The 27,202-nt window shown below is 37.9% G+C and overlaps 1 protein-coding gene and 1 long non-coding RNA gene across 2 annotated transcripts in view; one reads left to right on the top strand and one right to left on the bottom strand.

The window, feature by feature from the left end:
- LOC118767500 overlaps positions 1 to 25,174 on the bottom strand; it is a 34,590-nt gene extending 9,416 nt beyond the window's left edge. The window contains exons 1-2 of the long non-coding RNA XR_005003422.1: positions 24,891 to 25,174; positions 17,701 to 17,708 (exon numbers count right to left, since the gene is read on the bottom strand). This is a non-coding gene — a long non-coding RNA (uncharacterized LOC118767500). The remainder of the gene's footprint in view (positions 1 to 17,700; positions 17,709 to 24,890) is intronic.
- On the top strand, positions 23,337 to 24,825 carry LOC115223200 (cAMP-dependent protein kinase type II regulatory subunit-like). The gene is made up of 2 exons (XM_036512168.1): positions 23,337 to 24,614; positions 24,670 to 24,825. Exon 1 carries the CDS (start codon positions 23,466 to 23,468, stop codon positions 24,582 to 24,584), a length of 1,119 nt encoding a protein of 372 aa, XP_036368061.1. The 5' UTR covers positions 23,337 to 23,465; the 3' UTR covers positions 24,585 to 24,614; positions 24,670 to 24,825.
- Positions 25,175 to 27,202: the final 2,028 nt, after the last annotated feature.

Raw genomic sequence — 27,202 nt, 5'->3', positions numbered from 1 at the left:
TGCGGCCTTAGATATTCTGAATGATAAATGGCAAGAAAAACCTCTCTATGGCAAATACCCAAAGAGAGCGAATAATGCAGATATTGACAAAGCCCTGACACATCAATGGCTAATGGCCTCTGGCTTAAAATCTGAAACAGAGGGGTTTATCATAGCAGCTCAAGATCAATGCCTACCAACAAGAAACTACCAGGCCAACATATTAAAGAACGGCAGTAGCCCAACATGTCGTGTATGCCGACAACAAAATGAAACCATTGACCATGTTGTCTCCAAATGCAGTCTTCTAGCGCCTACAGAGTACCTCAATAGGCATGATAGAGCTGCACAATATATTCACTGGGTAATTTGCAAAAACCTGGATTTGCCCCATGAAAAAAACTGGTGGAACACAATCCACCTCCAGTGCTTGAAAATGACCACATCTCACTCCTCTGGAACTTCACCATTCAAACTGACAGGAAGATAGATGCAAATAGGCCAGACATCATATTGAAAGACTTCAGACAAAGAACATGCCTCCTCATTGATATGACTGTCCCAATCGATGTAAACGTATCTGTCAAGACCTACCAAAAACTGAGCAAATATAAAGATCTTGAAATAGAAATCAGCAAAATGTGGAAGCTGAAGACTAAAACAATACCTGTTGTCATAGGTGCGCTGGGAATGATAGCGAAAGGGACTGATTGCTACCTAACTCAGATACCAGGAAACCCCAAAATGGCAGAAATTCAAAAGATAGTGTTCATGAGAACTGCTCATATCCTACGCAAAATACTCTCTATGTAATCCCAAGGTTTAAAACAAACATTTTTTTTTCTTTTTTTAAATTCTTTTAAATCTTATTTTATGTATTAGACATTCACTAGTACAACACCAAAAAAAAAAAAAAACTTCAAATATATGGCACAGAACTTCCAACCTGTTGTCTCTTGAGGTCTCTGGGTGAGACTTGGAGCCAACTTGTACAAACATAAAGCAAAAGTCAAACATAGAATAATAATAATAATAATAGCAATAATAATAATAATAATAATAATAATAATAATAATAATAATAATAATAATCTTTTCTTTATTCACCACTGGGGTCCATGTAAATGACCGGAAACGGCACAGGACAGTACAATGCAAATAGAATGGGATTGAAGCGTGTAAAAACAGATTCCTAGTGCAGGAATCGAAACCACAATCTTACGATCATGAGTCTAACATTCTAACCACTAAGCAACGCGCTTCCACAAGGCACATGCTTAGAGTCGACCCGTTCACTCGGACCATTCTTGCCACAAAATTGTTGAGCAGCAACACTTTCCTCTCTCACTTCACTTTCCTTTTCAAATGAAACTTGAAAATGTTGATGAGGGTTTCGCCAAAGCGGAAAGCATCTATCTTCAGCCATTTCAACCAGGTCCACCACTCAACCTCTTTCGCTAAAGCCAACAGACAAAGAAACACTGCCTGCTCTTCACGGCCAAAAATTGGCGACGTTGCGAACTATGAATGGACTCAGCCGATAGCCGGATCCGACCTACACGCGACAGCAAGTGTTCGACATAAGCCTACAACTCAGCAATGCTCGGGCACTGGACGAAGTGCGCTGAACATTTTCGTCACTCTGCGCGCACCTTTAGCAAGCCCGGCTGACGGCACCTCCATGCCTGTTGAGTTTATGCTGAACCGGCAATACTCCTCGAGACCATGGATTTCTGGAAGTTATCCCTGGACACTGGCTGGAAAGTCCTCCGGCACAGACTTGTCAGCTCATTCTCATCGACGCCCAGAGCCTCTCCAAGAACGTCGACGCCCGACACCAAACCTCTATAGAATATCTAAGTGAAACTTCCACCAACCGCATTACCCGACTGACAGAGGACTGTGAGCGCCTAACGACGCTCTAGCTGTCAGGTGCCTCGCCCTTACTTAATCTTTGCTCCTGTCACCGATTCCTATTCCCTTAGGATAGTGCCGGTCACTGCTATTTACGTGGGACGCCCCTGAAATCATCCAACTTCGTTAGCAATGAGTCGATAGTCAGCACGTACAGAAAGGGCGAGAGTGGGCATCCTTTGCAGACCGAACGTGTGATGCTAAACGATTCCGATACTTTGACCATTTACTTTGACGACAACAGAAGTCCGCACTGGCACATCCGAGAAATCTAGTCGATACCTGTCAGAGAGTTGGAGTCATCTGAGCAGTTTTGCGAGGCTTTTGCACGCTCCTCTCCTACCTGCCAAACCTACATAGTCCCACCTTATATCTAAAACTCCATTCCAATCCGTCACTAACACTAGAGAGCTGGATGTTTTCAGGAAGTTTTCCAAACGGCTGAAGTAATCTGGTGGTCCTGCCCTTGTCGGAGCATAGACTGTAACTAGCCTGAAGGTATGTCTTTCGCTGCCTGTCACATCCAGCAAAATGAAGATGAAATCATAACAAAAATAGGAAACAAGAATGAGGAATGAAAAATGTTAATGAGAAAATTTTTTCCCAGGGTGAGGTGGGAGGGAACAATGAAGGGTAAATCGGGGTATTCGATACAAAACTTACTGATTTTATTCAACCATCAAATACAAATGTCTTCTTTTATTGCGTTGCTGCCACTGTTAGACAATTTGTCAGGGTCTTTTGTCAGTCTTGGCAAAGGATTCGGCAAATCTGGCGGTCACTAATGTCTATAACTTTTACAGAGAGTATTTAATGCAGGTCACAATTAACAAATTAGAATGTAGAATTGTTTGAAGCGGTTACTTGGAATTGAGATGTCATTTATGAGGTGTTGTTGTGGAGGTGGAGGTGATGGTGGTAATGGTTGCCGGGATCGTGTTGGTGGTAGTGGTGTTATGTGAAGGGAGGTATGTGCGTGATAGATGTTTGCAGTGGAAAGCAAGAGAGAGAGGGGGTGTAGGCGTGTGACTTGATTTAATAACGCTCCATTGGAAATATTCCTTTTAAGTCGTTCAATTAGACGATGAGAAAAAATATCGTTTAATTAATCTTATTGCTTTGCCGTGATTGTCGTAGTCGTTTGTGGTTGTGATACTGTTGGTGATGATGATGATGATGATGATGATGAAGCTGTAAGGAAATATTGATGGTGACGTTCCTCGTATTAATAAACTTGTTACTAATGGTATTACTATTAGTGCACCGTAAAGGCGAGTGGTTGATCATAAGGTCGCGAGTTCAATTCACCGATGCATTATATACTTGAGCCAGGCACATCACTTCACATTGATTTTTATGTCCCTTCAGCTGTAACGAGTTCCGGAGATGAGTGTTTGCACAGCTCTTTCTTCCACCTGATATATCATCGATGTTCCGATGTGTGTCTTAATCCAATCGTAATTACACGGGCACCGAAAGCAATTAGCAAAAGGACGGTACATGTTCCCAAGCCATTCTCAATCGTCAGTAACGGCCGGTTTATACTTGACAACAAATTTATTTGTTGTTATTAATGCTGTTGTTGTTGTTGTTGTTGTTAAGGCGGTGAGCTGGCAGAATCGTCAGCACGCCGTGCGAACTGCTTAGCAGTATTTCGTCTGCCGCTAAATTAAGTACCAGTTGCGCACTGGGGTCGATGTAATCGACTTAATCCGTTTGTCTGTCCTTGTTCGTCCTCTCTGTTTAGCTCCTTCTGGGTAGTAAAGAAATAAGTATTTCTGCCGCTACGTTCTGAGTTCAAATTCTGCCGAGGTCGATACATCATTTGCAAGATGTAGAGAGGTTAAATCAATGAATATCCGAACAAGATTCATATTCTGCTCATAGTACTTCACCTGCAACTATCTTGTTCTCAAAATCATATCCATTGTCCCTCCACCAGACTTGAAGCCACATTGAGATTCAGGCAGGACATCATTTAAGAGACACCCATTCAGGCGGGCAAAAAGAATATTTGCCAGAACCTTGCAGCAGCTGATAGAAGAGCAATACCTCTGTAGTTACCACACGTTATTTAATGCACACATAATACATACACAGATACATGCATACATACATACATACATACATGCATACATACATACATACATACATACATACAACATACATACATACACACACATAGCTTTTTATTTCAAACAAGATTCCTCTCTTTATTCCACACGTTTTTTTCTTTGAGTGAAATTCCTCCGAGACGCCTAAACCGAGAATAGACGTCTATTATGTAAAAGTATATAACAGTAATGATAATAATTATAATAGGGTGGTTGTTGTTGGTGTTGTTACTATAATAACACCAACGAAGAGAGGGAAGATGGATGGAGGGGCTTGAGAAATTGTGGATAAAGAAAGGGATAAATTGAGGTTATAAAAATGTAGGCTAAATTTAATACATTTACAAAACACACCTACTCAAACGAATAGAGAGGGAGCAGGGACTGTATATCACGCTTTCCCTCTCTCTCTCTCTCTCTCTCTCTCTCTCTCTCTCTCTCTCTCTCTCTCTCTTGTCTCTCCCTTCTCTCTCTTACTTCTCCCCCTCTCTCTCTCTTACCTCTCTCCTCTCTCTCTTACCCCTCCCCCTCTCTCTTACTCTCCTCTTTCTCCCTCTCTCTCTCCCCCTCTCTCTCCCTCCCTTTCTCTTTCGTAGAGAAACAGATGCAAAAATATATGAAAATGGATCATCGTCGGATTCGGCGATGATTATTCATTTCTTCGAACGAATCAAATTAATTACAAATTAGCTAAATTAGAAGGTTTTATTCCAAATAGGTGTGTTCGTGCAGTTTCCTCACCTGTAGAATATCTGTTTTGTCCTCTATGTCAGCTGTCATCAACCATCAGATCTCTCTTTCTTATGATATATCTGCAATTTTTATTTTCCCCCTTCTACGTTCCAGGTATATGGGTCCCAGAAACATTTTTTTATGGCCAAAGTACAGTGCTTCTTTGCCTCTTCCTTTGAGGAAATTTTCACCTCTACAGTGCCATATCTCGTCTCTTTTGCAACGTAGGTTTTGGTGTCCCCACACTAGACTTAAACATTTTTCGATTTGTCACTCGTTCTAATCTACGACCTTTAACTCCTATTATCTTATAAGTTATCCTTATCCTCAGTGTATCCGCTGCTGGTGGAGGTAGTGTTGGTGGTACTACGTTTTCGTATGTTTGTTGAAGATTGATTGGAAAGTCAATTTCGCCTTCAAATCTACCTCTCACCAACCTCTCGTCTTTGTTTGACGAAGAAGACTCCGCCATTGTGAAATTTTAAACAACTTTTGGAAAAGAAAAAAAACTTCCCTTTCGAAATATCTCCCTTTAGAACAGATGTTATTAACTTTTGCACAGACCCTCATGGTCTGCTCAAAATATCGACACACTATTCAACAAACAGGCAACAGAAATAGACTTATAACAATGGAAACTAGTGGATAACTCACGGAGCGCTCGTCCTTGCCATAAACAACAACAACAACAACAATAGCAATAATAATAATAATAATAATAATAATAATAATAATAATAATAATAATAATAATAATAAAAATTTTTTTAATTAAAAAAAATTTTTTTTTAGACATTCATTAGTACAACACCAAAAACTCCCCCCACCCAAAAAAAAAATATATGGCACAGTAGGCATAACAACAACATGAACTTCCAACCTGTTGGCTCTTGAGGTCTCTAGGTGAGACTTGGAGCCAACTTGTACAAATATAAAGCAAAAGTCAAACATAGAATAATAATAATAATAATAATAATAATAATAATAATAATAATAATAATAATAATAATATCACTGTGAAAACAACATCCATCCATGAATTTATTTATTTATTAATTTTTAAATACATATTTTATCTGTGAGTTTGCGTCTGTAATCTGGGAATGCATACAATGTGCTTCTCTGCCCTAGGTGTATGGAAAACTCTCGGCGAGAAACGGAAGAAAATTTGAAGAAAGAAGGAAAAAACATAATAATAATAATAATAATAATAATAATAATAATAATAATAATAATAATAATGATAATAATAATAATGATAATAATAATAATGATAATAATAATAATAATAATAATAATAATAATAATAATAATAATAATAATAATTATAATAATAATAATAACAATAATAATAATAATAATAATAATAATAGTAATAATAATAATAGTAATAATAATAATTGTAATAATAACGTAAGTTATTCAAAAATTCCAGTCTGTACTTGAGTTTGGAGTGCAGACAAGTTAAGAATGACATGGGGTGTGTGAGTGGGACCACCAGATATGCGTTGGATTGGAGGTGGGGTTGGAGGCGAATGCTCATTATAATTGAGGAGAAGAGAAATGATGGGCTGCTCCTAATTCTGAAATGTAGGAAATACCTTAAATACTCTCACACATACAATAAAACCGTCTTTTTTTTTAAAGTCTAACAACACCAGCAGCAACTGATGAAGCAACTCACACAAACATTTTTATACATCCCACCTCCTCCTCCTCTCCTTCCTCTTCCTCTTTTCATTCTTCCTTCGCATTTTTTCTACTTCTTCTTCTTCTTCTTCTTCTTCTTCTTCTTCTTCTTCTTCTTCTTCTTCTTCTACTTCTGTATCATCTACTACGACAACTGCAACTTCTACTACTACTACTACTACTACTACTACTACTACTACTACTACTACTGCTGCTGCTGCTGCTGCTACTGCTGCTGCTGCTGCTGGTATAGGAAAATAGAAGAATTTCCGGGAGCCTATAACAGATTTTCTTCTATTACAGATGTGAGTGCGTGTGTGTGTTTATTAGACATTATATACATATATATACATACATACATACATATATATATATATAATATATATATATATATATATATATATATATATGTATATATACACACACACACACAAAAGTAAAGTGAGTCGCCACATGAAAGTGGTTGTTTCGTGTTACTGCTTGTTTAACCCTAGGCATATTCTCCGCCAACTGGTTATCGGTGCGACTCTGCACCCTTTATTCACAATATATTGTTGGCAAGGACACCAAACCCCTACCATCCTCTTTCAGGTATAAGGATCGCGAGACTAACTGTTTCGAGCTATTTGGCTCATGCTCAGTCAAGAGTACCCGTACGCCAGAGCGTACATTTATATATATATGTTGGGTACCAGAAACATTTTTAAGGGCCAAAGTACAGTGCACCTTTGTGTTGGGGGCACCTTCGTATTGGAAGTCACTTGACCCTGTTATCTCCCCTACTGTCCCTCTCGCGTCTGACCACTGTCCGAGGTCAGGACGCCATGATAGATCGTTAGCTCCTACACGCATTTTTTTTCTCTCCTTATTTTTTTCTGTGTATCTTTCTGTCGAAGAACGTAGGCTCGAAACGTAAAAGACTTTTTCTATTCCTGGGCGCTATACTAATACATTTGTTTGTTTGTACTCCACCTACCTTCGTCTTTTGTTTATTTTCGTAAACTTTCCCCTTATATATATTTATATATATATATATATATATATATATATATATATATACATATATATGTATCTATGTATATATGTATGTATATATATGTGTGTGTGTATGTATGTATGTATGTATGTATGTATGTATGTATGTATGTATGTATGTATGTATGTATGTATGCATGAATGTATATACATGTACGCCAACATATATATAAACATGTAGAGTATACAAGCTTTTATTGTGTATATATGTCAGACATTATGTATATATCTGCCATATCTGCCTGCAGGCATCTGTATTTCCAGGTTTTTGTCGCCTCTTCCCGCCCACGCACAATTCTTCAGGATACCAAAATGTAGAATATCTCTTCGCATCCAAGAATTCTCAACTGAATTTTCATGAAGAATTGTCCACGGTTGGAGTCTCATAAGTATTGAAGGGTCGGCTGGGTCTGGTGCAGTTCTTGGGCAGGTTATTAAGATATTTTCCACTTCAATCCGATGGTATGGTTAAAGTCGTCATCACCCTAATAATAATAATAATAATAATAATAATAATAATAATAATATAATAATAATAATAATAATAGAAATCAGCAAAATGTGGAAGCTGAAGACTAAAACAATACCTGTTGTCATAGGTGCCCTGGGAATGATAGCAAAAGGGGCTGATAGCTACCTAACTCAGATACCAGGAAACCCAAAAATGGCAGAAGTTCAAAAGATAGTGCTCATGGGAACTGCTCATATCCTACGCAAAATACTCTCTATGTAACCTCAAGGTTTTAAACAACCATAATTTTCGGTTTAAAAAAAAAAAAAAAAAAACTTTTTTTTTTTTTTAAACATTCATTAGTACAACATCCCCACCCCCCAAATATATGGACACTAGGCATAACAACAACATGAACTTCCAACCCTGTTGTCTCTTGAGGTCTCTGGGTGAGACTTGGAGCCAACTTGTACAAATATAAAGCAAAAGTCAAACATAGAATAATAATAATAATAACAATAATAATAATTTCTTTATTAATCACGGGTTTACATGAAGAAAAACATTATGGACAGCACAGGACAAAACAAAAAAAAAAATGTTTGTGTGTGTGTAGTTGTGAGGCTTTTGCGTGTAAACAAGACTAATAGAATTATAAAAAAAATAATAAGGTCAACAATGCATAATCCTCAATATGGAAGAGACGTTCGAGGGCTGCTCATGGAAAAACCCTATAAAAACCCCATAAAAACCCTGGCTTTTGAGGCAGGTGCTTTTTTTTTCGTTTCCTTTCCTCATTCCAGCTCAAGGCAGGCCCGTTCACTCGTACCATTCTCGCCACTTTCATCTACCTTTCGGCACACCTACTAGAAGACAACACTTACCTCTCTACCCTTACGTGAAACTTGAAGAAGTTCATCAAGGTTTGGCCGAAGAGAAAATGTTGGTTGAGCGCTCTCTATTGTTTACGAAACGGTTTGACCAGGGCGGCGAGCTGGCAGAAACGTTAGCACACCGGCCGAAATGCGTAGCTGTATTTCGTCTGCCGCTACGTTCTGAGTTCAAATTCCGCCGAGGTCGACTTTGCCTTTCATCCTTTCGGGGTCGATTAAATAAGTACCAGTTACTCACTGGGATCGATATAATCGACTTAATCCGTCAGGAAACTGACTAACGCCTTACATTTGATGGATTTCGTTCGGATTTCGTCTTTAGGGAAAGGATTTCATCCACAACAAAGCGGTTAATTAGAACTATCACACCTCAAACCAACATGAAGAGTGCTTTACTGTGAAACTTTAATAGTTAAAGATCAAAAAAGGTTAATTATTCTCACCGCTTCTCATTCTGAATAAGGTTAATATAATTCTTTAACCAAAATTTTGACTTTCATTGTTATACTTCTTAGTTCATATTTCGAGAAAGAACTAAAAGTGTTATACAATGGAGCAAACTTGCGCCGCAGGCAAGTGACCCAAAATAGCATAGATCCCGTGTGATTGATCCTGTGTGGTGGATGAGTCTCTAAACCAGGAAGCCACACGTCACGCGCAATGAAGTTCGTATCAATTTGTATAGATTATTTTTATAAATTATTCTTAAATATATTTTTTCTATATCGTTTGCTTCCTTTTTATATCCAGTTTTGTCAAAGAGTGCACAATTCTATTAGTGTCTAACAAACATGATAAGCTAACAGTCAGAAATAGTTTATCTGATGAGCGAAACCCACGAAACTCTGTCTCTTTACAAACTGTAGCCCAGCGCCACAACAAATATTAACTCTTTAAATCTTTATATATGAAAGTGAGGTTGTGTGATGTCTGTCTCCTACGATTTAGATTCCTAACTACTCCCACATTCTGTGGTGCAGTTTAACCAAAACCGGGTATCTTATAGTCGTGATTCATATCGAGCCCTTCTGGGTATTAGCGCGCGTCTACGATGAGTCTACGATTAAAAAAAAAAATTACCATCAATTTTTCCCATTTTAATGCATTTTTGGCATATATAAGGGAAGTAACTCACTAAAAATTTATTATTAAATCTCAGAACGTAAAAAGCTACAGTAACACCCCTCCTTTGTGGTTAGCCATATTGAGATGGCTATTATACTTTACATCTCTAAAAATGCTTATATAGTTATTTCCCTTACAAACCCGAGCAACGCCGGGCGATACTGCTTGTCTGTAATAAAGACTAAAATCTCAGTGAAAAATAAGCGGGGGAAACCTGCAAGTCCGAATGCAGTCTCGATTAAATACATACAAGCATAAAAGATGATAACAAGTGTCAAAAGAGGGTTTTTAACGACTGGAGCAAAGTCTCAAGTGCCAGGATGTCTTGGAATGTGGCCTGGAAGACGCGATAAAACAAACCCGGATATGTAGAATAGTTCACATCTGTTTAGTATTGCTTTCGTAGACTGATTTTAATAAAGGGACATATCTTGAAATGAAAACAAATAGGAAAATTAAAATATCAGGTAATACCAGCAATTTGCTCACACTCCTTCAGTCATTCTTCTACCACCGTCTCCCCCTCCTTCTCCTCTTCCTTCTTTTTCTTATACTCTTTTTTACTCTTTTAGATGTTTCAGTCATTTGACTGCGGCCATGCTGGAGCACCGCCTTTAATCGAGCAACTCAACCCCGGGACTTATTCTTTTGTAAGCCCAGTACTTATTATATCGGACCGCTAATGACGGGGACGTAAACACACCAGCATCGGTTGTCAAGCAATGCTAGGGGGACAAACACAGACACACACATATATATATATACATATATACGACAGTTTCTGTCTACCAAATCCACTCACAAGGCATTGGTCGGCCCGGGGCTATAGCAGAAGACACTTGCCCAAGATGCCACGCAGTGGGACTGAACCCGGAACCATGTGGCTGGTTAGCAAGCTACTTACCACACAGCCACTCCGGCGCCTATATTGCACTTATATAAATTATAGTTATATAAACTCAACGTTTGATAGCATAAATAAATGATAAATAAAAAGTATACCTCCACATCCCTAATACATATTTTATATTGCTCACCCGCAGAGCTACAAATAATCCGCAAAAGACATTTGACGGTTCCTGGATCACCAAAATAGCTAAAAATGTCGCAAATATAAAACCACAAAGCGCTTTACTTCTCTCACAAAAATCTGGCCTCTTCGGTATTCTACGACTTAATCATTCATTATTTCTAATTTCGCCATCGCACAAACTACTACAATCGTTTTCTAATCACTTAACCGTTATTTACCGCTGTTTTTCCGCCGCCCCCTCTCCTGGACCAGACTAGTTATGGAGTTACCTCTTTCTTTGAAATTAGGCACATTCAGAAAATAACGACGTAGAACCGCTCTTCCCTCACCCTACCTCACCCACCGAACATGGGTCTATTGGTTCTCTATTTCTTCCCTGCCATCTCCTACATTTACTTATATAAGCACAACTTCCCTGTTAATTCTATGATGAACTCTGGTTAAGAGTGAAGCAAGCTGTATGTATAAATCACCGGGCGAAATGCTTTGCGTTATTTCGTCTGTCATTACGTTCTGAGTTCAAATTCCGCCGAGGTCGACTTTGCCTTTCATCCTTTTTGGGGTCGATAAATTAAGCACCAATGAAACACTGGGGTCGATGTAATCGGTTAGTCCCTTCCCGTCAAATTTCAGGCCTTGTGCCTGTAGTAGAAAGGGTTATTATTATTGTTGTTGCTGTTGTTTTTTCATGAAGACTCCCAGCTTATTTTGCTGGGTATGATGGAAAGTGTTCTATCTGTACATTTGCACCAATCCTTTTAAGCCATGTTGGTAGCTGAGTGCTGATACTTCCGGGCGCGCCAATAACCATTGCTGTTACGTCCACTTTTTTCATTGCCCATGACTTGCATATTTCCCACTTCAATTTGTCATAGTTGCTCACTGTTTTTTTCTATCAGGAATGTTTTTCTTTTCTTTTCTCTTCATCATCCTAATGTCGGACGGGTTTCCGATATCTAATCTAATGGTCACACCGAATAATGGCATCCCACAGGATTTTGCAAACCTCATCCTTAATAACTCCTTCTGAGATTTGATCATACCTTTTTTTGTTATTACCCACAAGGGGCTAAACATAGAGGGGACAAACAAGGACAGACATAGGTATTAAGTCGACTACATCGATCCCAGTGCGTAACTGGTACTTATTTAATCGACCTCGAAAGGATGAAAGGCAAAGTCGACCTCGGCGGAATTTGAACTCACAACGTAACGCAGACGAAATACCGCTAAGCATTTCGCCCGGCGTGCTAACGATTCTGCCAGCTCGCCGCCTTATCATACCTATTTTTTTATTATTACCCACAAGGAGCTAAACATAGAGGGGACAAACAAGGACAGACATAGGTATTAAGTCGATTACATCGACCCCAGAGCGTAACTGGTACTTAATTTATCGACCCCGAAAGGATGAAAGGCAAAGTCGACCTCGGCGGAATTTGAACTCACAACGTAACGGGCAGACGAAATACCGCTGAGCATTTCGCCCAGCGTGCTAACGTTTCTGCCAGTTGCCGCCTTATCATACCGCCTCTTTGATTTTGTAGGCCATAATTTTGATAAAGCGCCTAATCGATCATTCCTGTCACGTGGTCATATCTTTTCTATTCGCGTTGTGTCAATTTCGGACATCCGATGTGCTTCACTGCCCCACCCCTCTCACCACGGATTCTGTATTTTTCGCTTTTAGTTTTCGCTCATATTGTTTCTCCTCAATGCTTGTTCTTATGCTATGCATGTAACTGCTTCTGTTTCTATCGTCAGGTCATTCCTACACATCCATAACCACCGACCTTCTCTATCTGTTGTTGCACACGTATCTCTTGCAAACTGACCGTACATTTCCCCCTTTCCATGCCATTTTTTTCTTTGTGTGTGTGTGTGTGTGTGGATGTTTTTCCTTTTTAAATTTCTCTTAGCACAATTTTAAGTTCTTATGATGCCGGACTTCTTCCCATGCATTAACAATGGTTCCATGGAATTTTTTACAAACCAGTCTTAAATGTTTTCCCCTGATTCAGCACAGTTCTGACAACTGAACAAAACCCTAACCCTGACCCTTTCTTCTGGACAAGTATAACCAATCAGTGTCACTGTTGAGATGAAATGTTCTATGCACTCACAATAGTTTCCCTGTCTTCGTATTCATACTTATCAGTTCTTTCTTTTGTCAGTTTATGATTCCAGTTCCATACCGAAGTGATGCTATCACCCATGTATTAGCTTGGATTGAGCGCCACTCCAATATTAGCCTTCGGACGTATTCTTTCCTCGGCTCTTCTTTTGTTACCTTCACCATGATTTCATTGTATGCCAAGGTACTCATAACCTTCCTTTTCATTTTGCTTCATCACATCCCTATTTCAGCGAAGGACTGTACTCTACTTTTTTTTCAGGCTCTTAATAGGAAGAATAAAAAGAATTATTGCAAGAAAGATCATGGGTGAAGGATTTATGGGTACGAGTCTTTCTGGGTGTGCATATATCAGATTGTGTTCTTTTGAGATATGTGTAAACAGAGCATGAAAATAACGAAGAAAGTTCTCCCATTTCCCTTCTCTGTACAGATTTGTCTGCCAAGAAACCTCACTCAACTTTTGTTACTTCGGACATCCATGTCTGCAAAACAATTTTAAATTCTTTTTTTTCGGCTCAAGGACTAAAGTCTAAACTACTCCAACACACTTTAAAGGTTTATTTGTCTATTGATGAAGTGTTTTTAAATCAAAATGTCTGTATTTTTGGGTTCGTTAGTGTTTGACAGTAATTAAAAAAGATTTTCATCTCAGATTGTATTTGTAAACTCGTTAAAAACAAAGTACATACGACCTTCCGAACTCTTGCAAAAATATCAAATTTTGAACACTTACGTCATTATTTACACAAGCACTTAACCAGGCAAAGAAATATACCGCATGCATTCACAAAAGAAAGCCAGCATACATACACACACGTAAAAAAAAACCCACCTACATACATGTCTTATCTGTTCTTTTTACTAAATTTTACATTTATTTTACAGGGGGAATTTAATTGAAGCTTTTTTAATTGCGGCGATTAAGTCTAAACAAGATTCGTTATTTCTGCTTTTGCACGAAAAACTAAATATCATCCTAATGCAAAAACACTTCTAAGCTGCCTGTTTTGATGAAGGACCTGCAATTACAAACATTAAAAGAAGCCTTCTCTGATTTCCCACGGAGCTAAATCAACTGCTGTGAACTCCTGTGTTTTGTATTTCCTGTAATTAGTTGTGTGTGTGGGTGTGTGTGTGGTAAACATAGGTTTGAATTCTACCAATGCATGTTTACATTTGTCAATAAAATAGACGCTGATATATTCTAATACAGTGATTCCACAGTACATTTATGTAAAAGATTTGAAATTCAAATTACGCTTGTATTTTCTCTCAATTGTGAACTCAATATATTAAAACTTTTCTATACTGTTTACTTAAGTTTATTAATGTAAACTTGGATAAACGCACAAACATACGTACGTACACACACACACACACACAACACACACACACACACACACATACATACACACACACACAAATCTATATCCATAAACAGTGGTGGATTGGGTCTAAAAATATTGGTTGCTAGGAGACTAGGCGGGGGTGGGGCACCCGCAACTACATTGCTCTCATTTAATTTTTTCTTTTTGTTAAAAGCATTCTTTTCAACAGTCTACAAACGCAGCCAGGCTGAAATAATGCATTAAAAAATTCTCAAACTTGAGGGGATGGGCCTTTTAGATGCTAATATGGACCCCCATATATGGATTCTAATGGCGCAAAGCCCCACTTGCCATCGGGCAAGCTAGCAACCTGGTTAATCCGCCACCGTCCATAAAAGAAAAATGCAATAGTCACTAATTGTGACTGAGGGTACTGAAATACCTGTAATGCAAGAAATAAGAGTCAACGCTCTTAATGCTGTATGAAGCGCATAATATGTATAGAGGGACAGAGGCAATGACTGTTACATGAGCGAATCTAGGTTCACTGGACTCGACTAGTTTCGTCTATCAGTCGTATACTCGTCAGTAGTAACAACTCGATCACTCGATAGTTTTGGCTAAATCGGTCTGCCATGATAGATCGTTAGCTCCTACACGCATTTTTTTCCTCTCCTTGTTTCTCTACTTGTTTTTTTCTGTGTATCTTTTTGTCGAAGAGCGTAGGCTCGAAACGTAAAAGACTTTTTCTATTCCTGAGCGCTATACTAATACATTTGTTTGTTTGTACTCCACCTGCCTTCGACTTTTGTTTATTTTCTTAAACTTTCCCTTTATATATATATATATATATATATATATATATATATATATATAATATATATATATCTATATATATATATATATATTTACCATATAAATTCATGGCTGATTTAGCGGAATGCTAATGTGTATATCCATATATAACCATATATAAAGTAGATACATACATCCTACATACATGTACGAAAAATGGGCGAGTTAGTGTATAAATGAGTGTGTGTGTGTGTGTGTGTGTGTGTGTGTGTGTGTGTTGTATGTGTGTATTTATACTTACAAGCGTCGGTGCTTCTGTGTTTGTCTTGAAATAAAGTCACCATTTTGCAACGAAACAAAACGCTAAACAAAAATTTCCAGGAGAGAAAGAACGTGCAATTCATGTTGCATATTCCAGACCTCCATTAGTTCAGAGTTGTCGACTCAAACCTGTTGATATATGGCTAAGGTTTTACATATACGAATTATTTTGATTAATAAAATTTGTGCAATTGTTAATCTTCATATCACGTGATCACGTGACCGACCAGGCCATCAGATGTTGTTACACATCGCTGGTCACAATGCGCTTCGTATTGTTTTAGCCTTCAATGACGCCACCCCCGCTGGCTAACAGAGAAAGTTGTGGCGAAAAAGTACAACAGGGATCACCACCACCCACTGCCGGAGCCTCGTGGGGATCTAGGTGTTTTCGCTCAATAAACACTCACAACACCCGGTCTGGGAATCGATACCGCTATCCTACGACCGCGAGTCCGCTGCCCTAACCACAGGGCCATTGCGCCTCCACTAATCTTCATATATTTTAGCTAATTTATATGTATTACATAAGTACATATTTATGGGGTTTTTTATGTCTACACCCCCACCATCGCCCTCGCACGTCTCTGTGGATCATGCCGCATATTTCTTTATGGAAGCAGGGTCGGCAGACTCTTTAAGGCGCCTTACAAAATCCCTCCGAAATTAATTACCTCCCTTTACTTTCTGAGCTCAAATGGCGACTTTATCTTTCCCGCTTACTCAGATCGATAAAATAAAGTAACAATTTAGAGATTGGGACGGAATGGGATGCAAAAATAACTGACTGCTCTACCACCACCCTCCCAGACCATCAATAGGGTTAATCACCTGTTGAAGGATTTGTATGATCGATGCAATGTCAATCAATTATCTGTATTGATCTGAACCAGTACGTGCATAGAGAGCGGTAATTATATTTAACTCTCTCATTCTCTCTTCTCATCTGCCGCATATAGATTCCACAGGTACACATCATATACATACAAATCTCTACAATGCTGGAATGTGTATGCGCGTGTGTATGAATACGCACGTACACATGAATGTATGCCTGCCTGCATGTATGTATACATGCACATATATATATATATATATATATATATATATATATATATATATATATATATACATATATATATATATATATTATATATATATATATATATATATATATATATATATAATATATATAATATATATATTTAAGTAGGTGAATGAATTATCCTAGTATTGATAATTCGGTTAACCGATACCTGGGTAGCAAATTCACGTCAGAAAACACGGTTGAAGCTACATGCCAAGGGTAGAAACTCCGTGTTCTTGTGTGGTAATTTGTGTAATATTTAAAATGAATAAAAGAATGGACTCCATTCTTTTATTCATTTTATATATATATATATATATATATATATATATATATTAGAAGGTTTGGAGATGATGTACAGGTATTTTATATTAGAAGAAATGAGGTACTCAGAAATTCGGATGGTTTTATATTTACAGATATTTATTTGTATATTACATGTTTTTATACATCATATAACTTATATCATATATCATGCATTAGCGCTTTCGTTCATTCCGGTGGAGTTTTCAAATTGAATTCTCTCTCTCTCTCTCTCTAACTATATATGTATATATATAAAGTTAATCCAAACAAGAAAACACACAAAAAACACAGCAACGCGAGGACGTGGAACAAATAAAGTATTATTGGATGCTCAGGAAAGAAGGGAAGAAGGAGAGTTTAACGTTTCGAGCGGAGCTCTTCGTCGGAAACATAGGAGAAGGAAAGATCCAGAGAAGGGAAGTCAGAGGGAAAAAATCGCCAACGGTACACACACGGTCACATTTTAGATATATAGATATATTTTTTTTTCTTTTCTTTTTTTTTCTTTTACTTGTTTCAGTCATTTGACTGCGGCCATGCTGGAGCACCGCCTTTAGTCGAGCAAATCGACCCCGGGACTTATTGTTTGTAAGCCCAGTACTTATTCTATCAGTCTCTTCTTGCCGAACCGCTAAGTGACGGGGACGTAAACACACCAGCATCGGTTGTCAAGCAATGCTAAGGAGACAAACACAGACACAGACACACACATATATATATGTATATACATATATACGACGGGCTTCTTTCAGTTTCCGTCTACCAAATCCACTCACAAGACATTGGTCGGCTCGAGGCTATAGTAGAAGACACTTGCCCAAGGTGCCACGCAGTGGGACTGAACCCGGAACCATGTGGTTGGTAAACAAGCTACTTACCACACAGCCACTCCTGCGCCTAGATATATATATTATATATATATATATATTATATATATTATATATATATATTTCTTTACTGCCCACAAGGGGCTAAACATAGAGGGGACAAACAAGGACAGACAAAGGGATTAAGTCGATTACATCGACCCCCCACCCAGTGCGAAACTGGTACTTTATTTATCGACCCCGAAAGGATGAAAGGTAAAGTCGACCTCGGCGGAATTTGAATTCAGAACGTAACGACAGACGAAATACCGCTAAGCCATTTCGCCCGGCGCGCTAACGAGTCTGCCAGCACGATATATGCACGTTGCCAGTCTTCCCTACAAATTCAAAGCGTTAAACATGACAAACGAGTAAGCGTTGTGGCCGCTGCTGCCGCCTTCAGCGCTTTTCGTATTAGCAACAGGGCAATACATATAACAGCAGCGCTAGTTGGTGTGGCGGTGGCGGCGGCGGCGGCGGTGGTGGGGTACATTGGACATTGAACATACTAACAAACCGTTTATTTGTGTTATTTTTTTTTATGTTTCTTTTTTGTTTTTTTTTTCTTTAGGGCGGGTTGGGGGGGGGGTGCTGGCAGAATCGTTTTTGTATTTTGCACGTAAGGGGTAAAACGTTCAAACGTTCAAATTCCGCCAAAGTCGACTTTGGGCCCCTAGGCGGCGTCGATGCAAAACTACTCACCACCCACTCTCTCGAAAGTTCCAGGCCTTTCTGTCTACAGAAAAATGGATTATTGTTCTTGCTGTTGTTGTTCTCGTTACGCATTTTGCCAGCAAACTGTGAGGCGTCACGCATAAGAAAATTACCACCACCACTACAATTACTACTACTACAACTACTACACTACTACTACTACTACTACTACTACTACTACTATTACTACTACTACTATTACTACTACAATTACTACTACTACCATTACTACTACTACTATTACTATTACTACTACTACTACTATTACTACTACTACTACCATTACTACTACTACTACTACTACTACCACTACCAGGAAGTTTCATGAGCCAACTGAGGGGAGTGCTACATGGTCGTCCGACCTGCTAGAAACAATAGCCGAATCTTCTTGAAACGACATCCTACTATCTCACTGGGTTGAAAAGAAAAAAAAAGAAAAAGAAAAGGAAAGAAAAGACACGTCAGTTAATCTCGTAGGTAGCCAAATCAGAGGTGATCGTCACGGCTGGATCTGACCTGGGATTGGCAAAACGTTAGCATATAAAATCTATTCTATAAATGTAGTTTCAGTTAGCATGTTAACGAAACGAGAGGGTCACGGTTGGCGTGGTTGTGAGTTCTACTGGATCTGCCTGCTCGTAGATAGCCAAATCAGAGGTGATCGTCACGGCTGGATCTGACCTGGGATTGACAGGCAAAACGCTAGCATATAAAATCTGTTCTCTAAATGTAGTTTCAGTTAGCATGTTAACGAAACGAGAGGGTCACGGTTGGCGTGGTTGTGAGTTCTACTGGATCTGCCTGCTCGTAGATAGCCAAATCAGAGGTGATCGTCACGGCTGGATCTGACCTGGGATTGGCAGGCAAAACGCTAGCATATAAAATCTGTTCTATAAATTTTAGTTTCAGTTAGCATTTTAACAAAAGGAGAGAGTCACGGTTGGCGTGGTTGTGAGTTGTACTGGATCTCGCCTGATCAGCTGACCTGGTGCTAAACAACAACGCTCTACATTTCTCACACCGACCTCATGACCCCTACCATAACTATAGCTACCTTCACTATTGTAACTACTCCCACTGCTACTTCCATTATTACAACTATAACAGCTGCTGCTATGCTGTTAATAAGGTTTTCCTTGTTCTCAGCACTTGGCACTCAGTAAAGACAACCTCCACTTCATTTCCTCACTCACTCACATTATTCCTCTCTACCTTTCACTCTTGCATTTCTCCTCTTCCTTCTCTCATCACTCGCGCGCTTTTTCACTTCCTCACTTTTAACGCTACTAACACTTCAGCTTTTAGTTTTTTTTTAATTAACATTATAATTAGTACATTAATAATAACGTTTAATATAGGTACAAAACCAGAAATTTCAGGTGGTGATGTTTTATCGACCCCAGAGACAGAACCGTCTTAACAACATCATAAACCTATTTCTTTATTACCCACAAGGGGCTAAACACAGAGGGGACAAACAAGGGCAGACATAGGTATTAAGTCGATTACATCGACCCCAGTGCGTAACTGGTACTTAATTTATCGACCCCGAAAGGATGAAAGGCAAAGTCGACCTCGGCGGAATTTGAACTCACCAAACCATGCCCTGGGGGCCCCAGTCTTTTAATACATAGATCCAGCCCCTAGTGCTGTGTCAACCCAAGGCATATGTCCTGTTTGTTTATGCCTTAAGACTACCCTCCCCAGAATGACGAAAGCAAACTTGACAGGATTTGAACTCAGAAAGGAAAATATCTCTCTAGATTCTTATCAATTCCCCGGCCTAATAAAGATAGTTATCTCTAAATCTAGGGTACAAGGTCAGCAACTTTAAAGGGGCAAGTCGATTACATTCCAGGGACAACAAAACTGGAACTTTTATTTTATCGACCCCGAAAGGTTGAGAAGATAAGTCTACACAGGCATGTACAAAAATGTGTACGTTAAAACCCACAAACACACATGCGTATAGACATACAACAGCAAAATCTGTTATTTAGAAAATTCAGAAAGTTTTTGCTGTGATTTGGTATATTTTCTTTTTAGAGGTTATAATAATGATTCCCCTCCTGGGTCGAAAACTTCCGTAATCCGTTCTGCTCTTCTTCAAACAGCAAAGTTAGTCTGATATCGTTATTACATCAATAACCGGATGATAACATTAAGTACACGATATTAACAATATATTAGGCAAGCGTATTGGGACCCACTCATTTTGATAACAATAAGCAATAGCTGATTGCATTACCTATGATTATAATAAGCGATATCCATTATAGCACCATACATCCAGCAGTATATATATATCAGATGGTGTGTAGAGCACAGAAAAGAGGCGGATGAATAGCAAGGGATGGCAACGGAACGAGAGAGACCGTTTGACTGCTTAGCTCTGAGAAGCGCGCGCATGTTGTAGAGCAAAGCGACACACACATGTATAAAATATATATGACATATATTTAATATATATGTGTATACATGTATATATGTTTACCTTATACCCTTATACGTATATATGTGTGTGTGTGCAATGTGTGTATATCTGCATATATAGAAACTGCTCTCTCGTTGGCACTTTTCGAGGCAAGGATTTGAATTTCTTCTCACATCGCACAACTTTAAATGACGGACAACTGTGGTCGTCAAGGTAGTAACACAGAAAAAGAAAAAAAACTCCACCTTTAACTGCAGCTTTGTATGTGTATTATGTGCATGGGTGTATAGTTATGTGACGTGTACCAATTAAACACACATTTCCCCAGGTAGGTGTATAGACCAGTTTGTCTTTGTGTTTGTGGAGAGCAAAAGAGAGGGGGAGAGAGAATGTGAACACACACACATCGAAGTTCTTCACACACTTTTTTCTCCTTCATTGTAATACTTTCTTTCATAGTCGTTCGCCGCCGCTCTTTCATTCACAGTTTCCCAGTTTAATCTCATACACACGCGGCAGATAAATAGACATTTTAATCAAGCTGCTGTCGAGTGAGAGAGAACGAGAGAGAGAGGAAGAGCTAGAAAGTGAGAGGGAGAGCTAGAAAGTGAGAGTAGAATGTGAAGAAAAAGAAGGGGGAAAAAAAGAGACGAAACTAAATGGTGGAAAAACAGCATGGAAAAACCTGAGTTTTGAGAGAAATATTTGGTCGGATTCCCTTAGAATCGATCCATCCTGCGGAGTCTGATTGCTTGGATTTAAGTTTTTGTCCAACAAACAAACACACGCGAAAGTTGGACTAGAGGAGGAGGAGAAAAGAGTGACATATATACACACATATAAAAAAGAAGGCAAGGTGCGCGAAAGAGGAGGATATGAGAGAAACAAGTTTTAAGAAATGTTATATGTAATAATATGTTTCACGGAGTGACTGGAGAAAGAAAGGGGAAAGAAAATCAGGAAAGGAATAAGAAAAGATAAAGGAGGAAGGAATGAAGAAAGAATGAGAAAAGAAGGAGAGCGATAGAATGAATTAGGAATGAAAGAAGGGAAAAAAGAAGAGTTTGATGAATGAGAAAGGAAGGGAAGGAAAAAAGAAGGAGATTTTAAAACGAAAAGAAGGAATTTTGCTTTTAGAAGGAACAAGTTGAGTGGAAGAAAGTACAACAGCAACAACAACAACAACAGGAATAATCAGTTAAATGCCAACAACATCAACAACAACAACGACGACAACTGCAAGAACATAATTCCTCCAGTGACGACGACAACAACATTGACTACTACAGTGACTTCGACTGCTTTAACCACTACCACTGCTACTACTACTACTACTACTAACAATAACAATACTGACAAGCAACAGCAGCAGCAGCAGTGGCAGCAGCAGCAGCAGCGGTGACAAGCAGGAACCACCGTTATTCTAATATAATACACACGTTTGTCGAAGAGACAAGTTCGTGGGGCTTTTTCTCCCCCCTCTTCCGTTTATCTTATCTTCATTTTTTTTTTTCGTTTATTACATTTTTCGTTTTGTTCCTGTTTTTTTTTTTTCTGCTTAATTATTTAATTATATACCTTTTCGGAAGAAAACTTATTTTTGTTGTTACGGTTGCAATATATATTATTACTCGGTTGGCGGAAAGAAAACAGAAACTCCAGCAAAAAGAACCAAAAAAAAAAAAAAGGGAAAAACAAACAAACAGTGGAACCAACAATAACTGTATATGGCGAAGAAGTCGAACCAAAGTGGAGGAGGCTGATGAGGAAGCTCCGTTTCCAAACAGTTTTAGAAACGTTTTGTGGAAAAGTTCTTACCTTAAAGTTGTGGAGATGCTAACACGGGAGTACTCTATGCACTGATATTATATACATCGACACACACATGGGTGTATAAATGTATACCAGTAATATACAAGGCACGTTCTCTTTACTTTTTGGATTAATCACAAATTAATTACAGCCTAACAACTTACACAACTTTACAATCATCATCATCATCACCAACATCAGCTTAAAATTAACAACGAAAACTATTATTATTAGTAATAGTAGTATATAACATAGCTACAAAATACATTTTCTTGCTATCCACTACGACTATAACAACAACAACAACAACTACTACTACTATTACAATCAAACACTACACTAAATCTTACAACCACCACCAACACTATTATCATTCCAACCATTTTCACCACTGCAATTTACTACTACCACTAGTGCTACTATTACCATTATTACTGCAATCACCACCACCACCACCAACAACAAATATCATTATTATAATATCCATAATATTCAACAACAAAAACGAAAAGATTATCATAATTATTATAATTATAATTATAGAGAATCGGGTATTTTTTGAGAGAAAAAAAAATTTCGAAGAATATTCATTTTTTTTTGTTCTGTTCTCACTTTCACAAATACATAAAAAATATAATTTTTTTGTTCGATAGAAAATAAATTTTTTCCTCCAACAAAAAAAACAACCACAAAACAAAAGTCATGAGCTTTGAAATCCCGGAGGGTCTTGGTGATATGTTGAGAGATTTCACTGTAGCAGTTCTACGAGAGAGGCCGGCTGACATCTACGACTTCGCAATAGACTATTTCACGAGGGTGCGAGAAAATCGGAAACCTAAAACGGTCCCCATGTACATCGTGGTGGATGAGTGCGAAGCTGGAGAACCAGAACCTTCATCGATGAAGCCTAAAACGAACATCTCGAATCGTTACGAACGTCGGATTTCTATTTCAGGCGAAAAGTATGACCCTGAAGAAGATGACGATGATGAGAAAGTCGTCCACCCGAAAACGGACGAACAACGTCGGCGTCTGACAGAAGCCGTTAGCGGCATTTTGATATTCCGATCTTTGGATTCTGACCAAATGCAGGAAGTTCTTGATGCGATGTTCGGGAAAAAGGTGAATGCTGGGGAAGAAGTGATCACCCAGGGAGACGATGGAGATAATTTTTATGTGATAGACAGCGGAATTTACGATGTGTTTGTGGAAACTAACGGAACTACCAGGAAAGTCCACCAGTTCGTAGATACGGGCAGCTTCGGTGAGTTAGCACTTTTGTATAACAAGCCACGTTCGGCGACCGTTACTGCTGTGTCGGATGAGGGCACGTTATGGGCGATGGACCGAAATTCATTTCGGCGAATCGTTCTGAAAAGAGCCTGCAATAAACGCAAAATGTACGAGGAATTCCTGGAAAATGTACCCATTTTGAAATCGCTCGACCAGTACGAAAGAATGAGTTTGGCCGATGCCCTGGTCTCGCAAAACTACTCAGACCAAACCCAGATCATCAAGCAGGGGGACGGAGCTGACGGTATGTATTTTGTGGAAAGGGGTGAGATAAGGGTCACCATTTCCCATAAACCAGACGACCCTGAAGGAGAAGTGGAGGAGGTGGGTCGATTGTGCAAGGGATCGTATTTCGGAGAACTGGCACTTATAGAGAATAAACCACGGTCAGCCAACGTATACGCAGTTGGTGACATACAGGTGGCATTTTTACAAAGAGACTCTTTTGAACGGTTGTTAGGGTCGTGTTTGGATATCATGAAAAGAAATAGCGAACTTTATAAACAGTACACGGAACAGACGAAGTGATATGTACGATTCATATATACACACACACACATGCATTGCATATATTTATACACATGTAAGTATATATAAATATATATATACACACACACACACACACTCAAACACGATGTATAGATTGCATACCTGTACACAATACAATGTTTCATGTGAGTTTTCCAATATATGTAATTATATGTGAATATATATATATATATATATATATATTATATATATATATATATACATACATATATATACATACATGCACACACACACATACAATATATATAATTATGTATAGTTGTGCGTCTGTGAGCACATATTTACAACACATACACACATGCACACGTCCGTCTATGTGATATATTATTTCAAGTGATGTATTTAATAAAAGCATTTTACACACACACACAAACACCTCACACACCCAAAAGCTTCCATATGCACACAATATTTACATGCATACACACACACACACACACACATTCTATGTACACACACTATATAGGTGTAAAAAACATGAATGAACTTCAATGTGAAATTGTGATATAGCGACAACGTGTGTATATGCATGCGTATATATGTGCATACATACACACATGAAATAGTTAATACACAGTGTGTGTGCATATGTGAGTATATATATATATATATATATATATATATGCACTCGCATACATACATGCTAAGAATGGAAAAATATAAACAACAAAAATAGATAAAAAAGCAAATATATATATACACCCACGTATATATATTTACATATATATAGAAAATAACAAAAAACTACTACTGTTACAGAGAGTATATATATATATATATAATATTTGTTATATTTCTGTTTATTTTGTGTTTTGAATTGTTGTTAAATGAAACGATAAATATTGAAAAAAAATATGAAAATAATACAAAAAAATGATAAACAGGAAAAGAAAAGGAAAAAATATATTAAAAGGAAATATTTAAATTCTACAAAAGGTTTTTTTTATGCTTTGTTTTGAAATGTATCATTTTTCCCCCTTTCCAATCGCAGTCAAGAGTGCCCCTTATTTTTCTGGTCTGCGGTACACTCCCCCCTGCTCCACAACGTCCAACACGCCACTACAGCCATAACACCTGTATCTAAACAGCACCTTCTTTTAAAACAATGCCTTCTTCTTATTGTTGTTGTTGTTGTTGTTGTTGTTGTTATGCATTATTGCTGCAGTTGATGCTACTGGGGCTGCATGCACGCAAACACTAGTTGCTGCTACGATTCTCACCAATTTGTATATACATAATAAATGTATATATGTATGTATGTATGTGTGTGTGTGTACACACCACACACATACACTCTTGATAGCCTTCCACATCTATTTCACTCTGTGTAAGCCACCAAAAGCCCAGTTATTTCAGGAAGTTGACATCTGCTGAATGACTTAGTTCAGAAGTTCTTGACTATTTCTCTGGCACATTTACCAATCACCTAATTCTCACACTGATCAGCAGGCCACAAACATACACATGATGCAATTTCCATCAAAATAATACCACAATATAATATGACCACTTAAAAGCCAATGTTGGTACAATAAATATATCTATCTACTCTGCCCAGAGTGGATAGAATATTTCAATTCTAATGTTTGCCACGATTTAAAATATGTTCATATCTGCATCTGCTCCAAACTATTACCCTCTCTCTCATACACACACACATACAGGTATGTGTTTTAGATGAATGTTTTTTATGCAATTTAGTATACACTGAGATGTATATATGCATGTGTGCATAAATGCATCTATATATGCACATTTATCTATGTGTGTCATATATTTAAATATTTTTGTGTGTGTGCCTCAATATCTATATTTATATACATACATACATATAGTGTGTATATATATATATATGTGTATACACACACACACACAACACACACACACACATTCTATGTACACACACTATATAGGTGTAAAAAACATGAATGAACTTCAATGTGAAATTGTGATATAGCGACAACGTGTGTATATGCATGCGTATATATGTGCATACATACACACATGAAATAGTTAATACACAGTGTGTGTGCATATGTGAGTATATATATATATATATATATATATATGCACTCGCATACATACATGCTAAGAATGGAAAAATATAAACAACAAAAATAGATAAAAAAGCAAATATATAATACACCCACGTATATATATTTACATATATATAGAAAATAACAAAAAACTACTACTGTTACAGAGAGTATATATATATATATATAATATTTGTTATATTTCTGTTTATTTTGTGTTTTGAATTGTTGTTAAATGAAACGATAAATATTGAAAAAAAATATGAAAATAATACAAAAAAAATGATAAACAGGAAAAGAAAAGGAAAAAATATATTAAAAGGAAATATTTAAATTCTACAAAAGGTATTTTTTTATGCTTTGTTTTGAAATGTATCATTTTTCCCCCTTTCCAATCGCAGTCAAGAGTGCCCCTTATTTTTCTGGTCTGCGGTACACTCCCCCCTGCTCCACAACGTCCAACACGCCACTACAGCCATAACACCTGTATCTAAACAAGCACCTTCTTTTAAAACAATGCCTTCTTATTGTTGTTGTTGTTGTTGTTGTTGTTGTTATGCA

The sequence above is a fragment of the Octopus sinensis genome, linkage group LG22 (assembly GCF_006345805.1).
Source record: "Octopus sinensis linkage group LG22, ASM634580v1, whole genome shotgun sequence".
NCBI classification, from domain to species: Eukaryota; Metazoa; Mollusca; class Cephalopoda; order Octopoda; family Octopodidae; genus Octopus; species Octopus sinensis.
This window is presented reverse-complemented; position numbering and strand designations above follow the sequence as displayed.

What these genes read in the sequence shown, in the direction of transcription:
- LOC115223200 (XM_036512168.1), top strand. Translation starts at nt 23,466, where the DNA reads ATGAGCTTTGAAATCCCGGAGGGTCTTGGTGATATGTTGAGAGATTTC.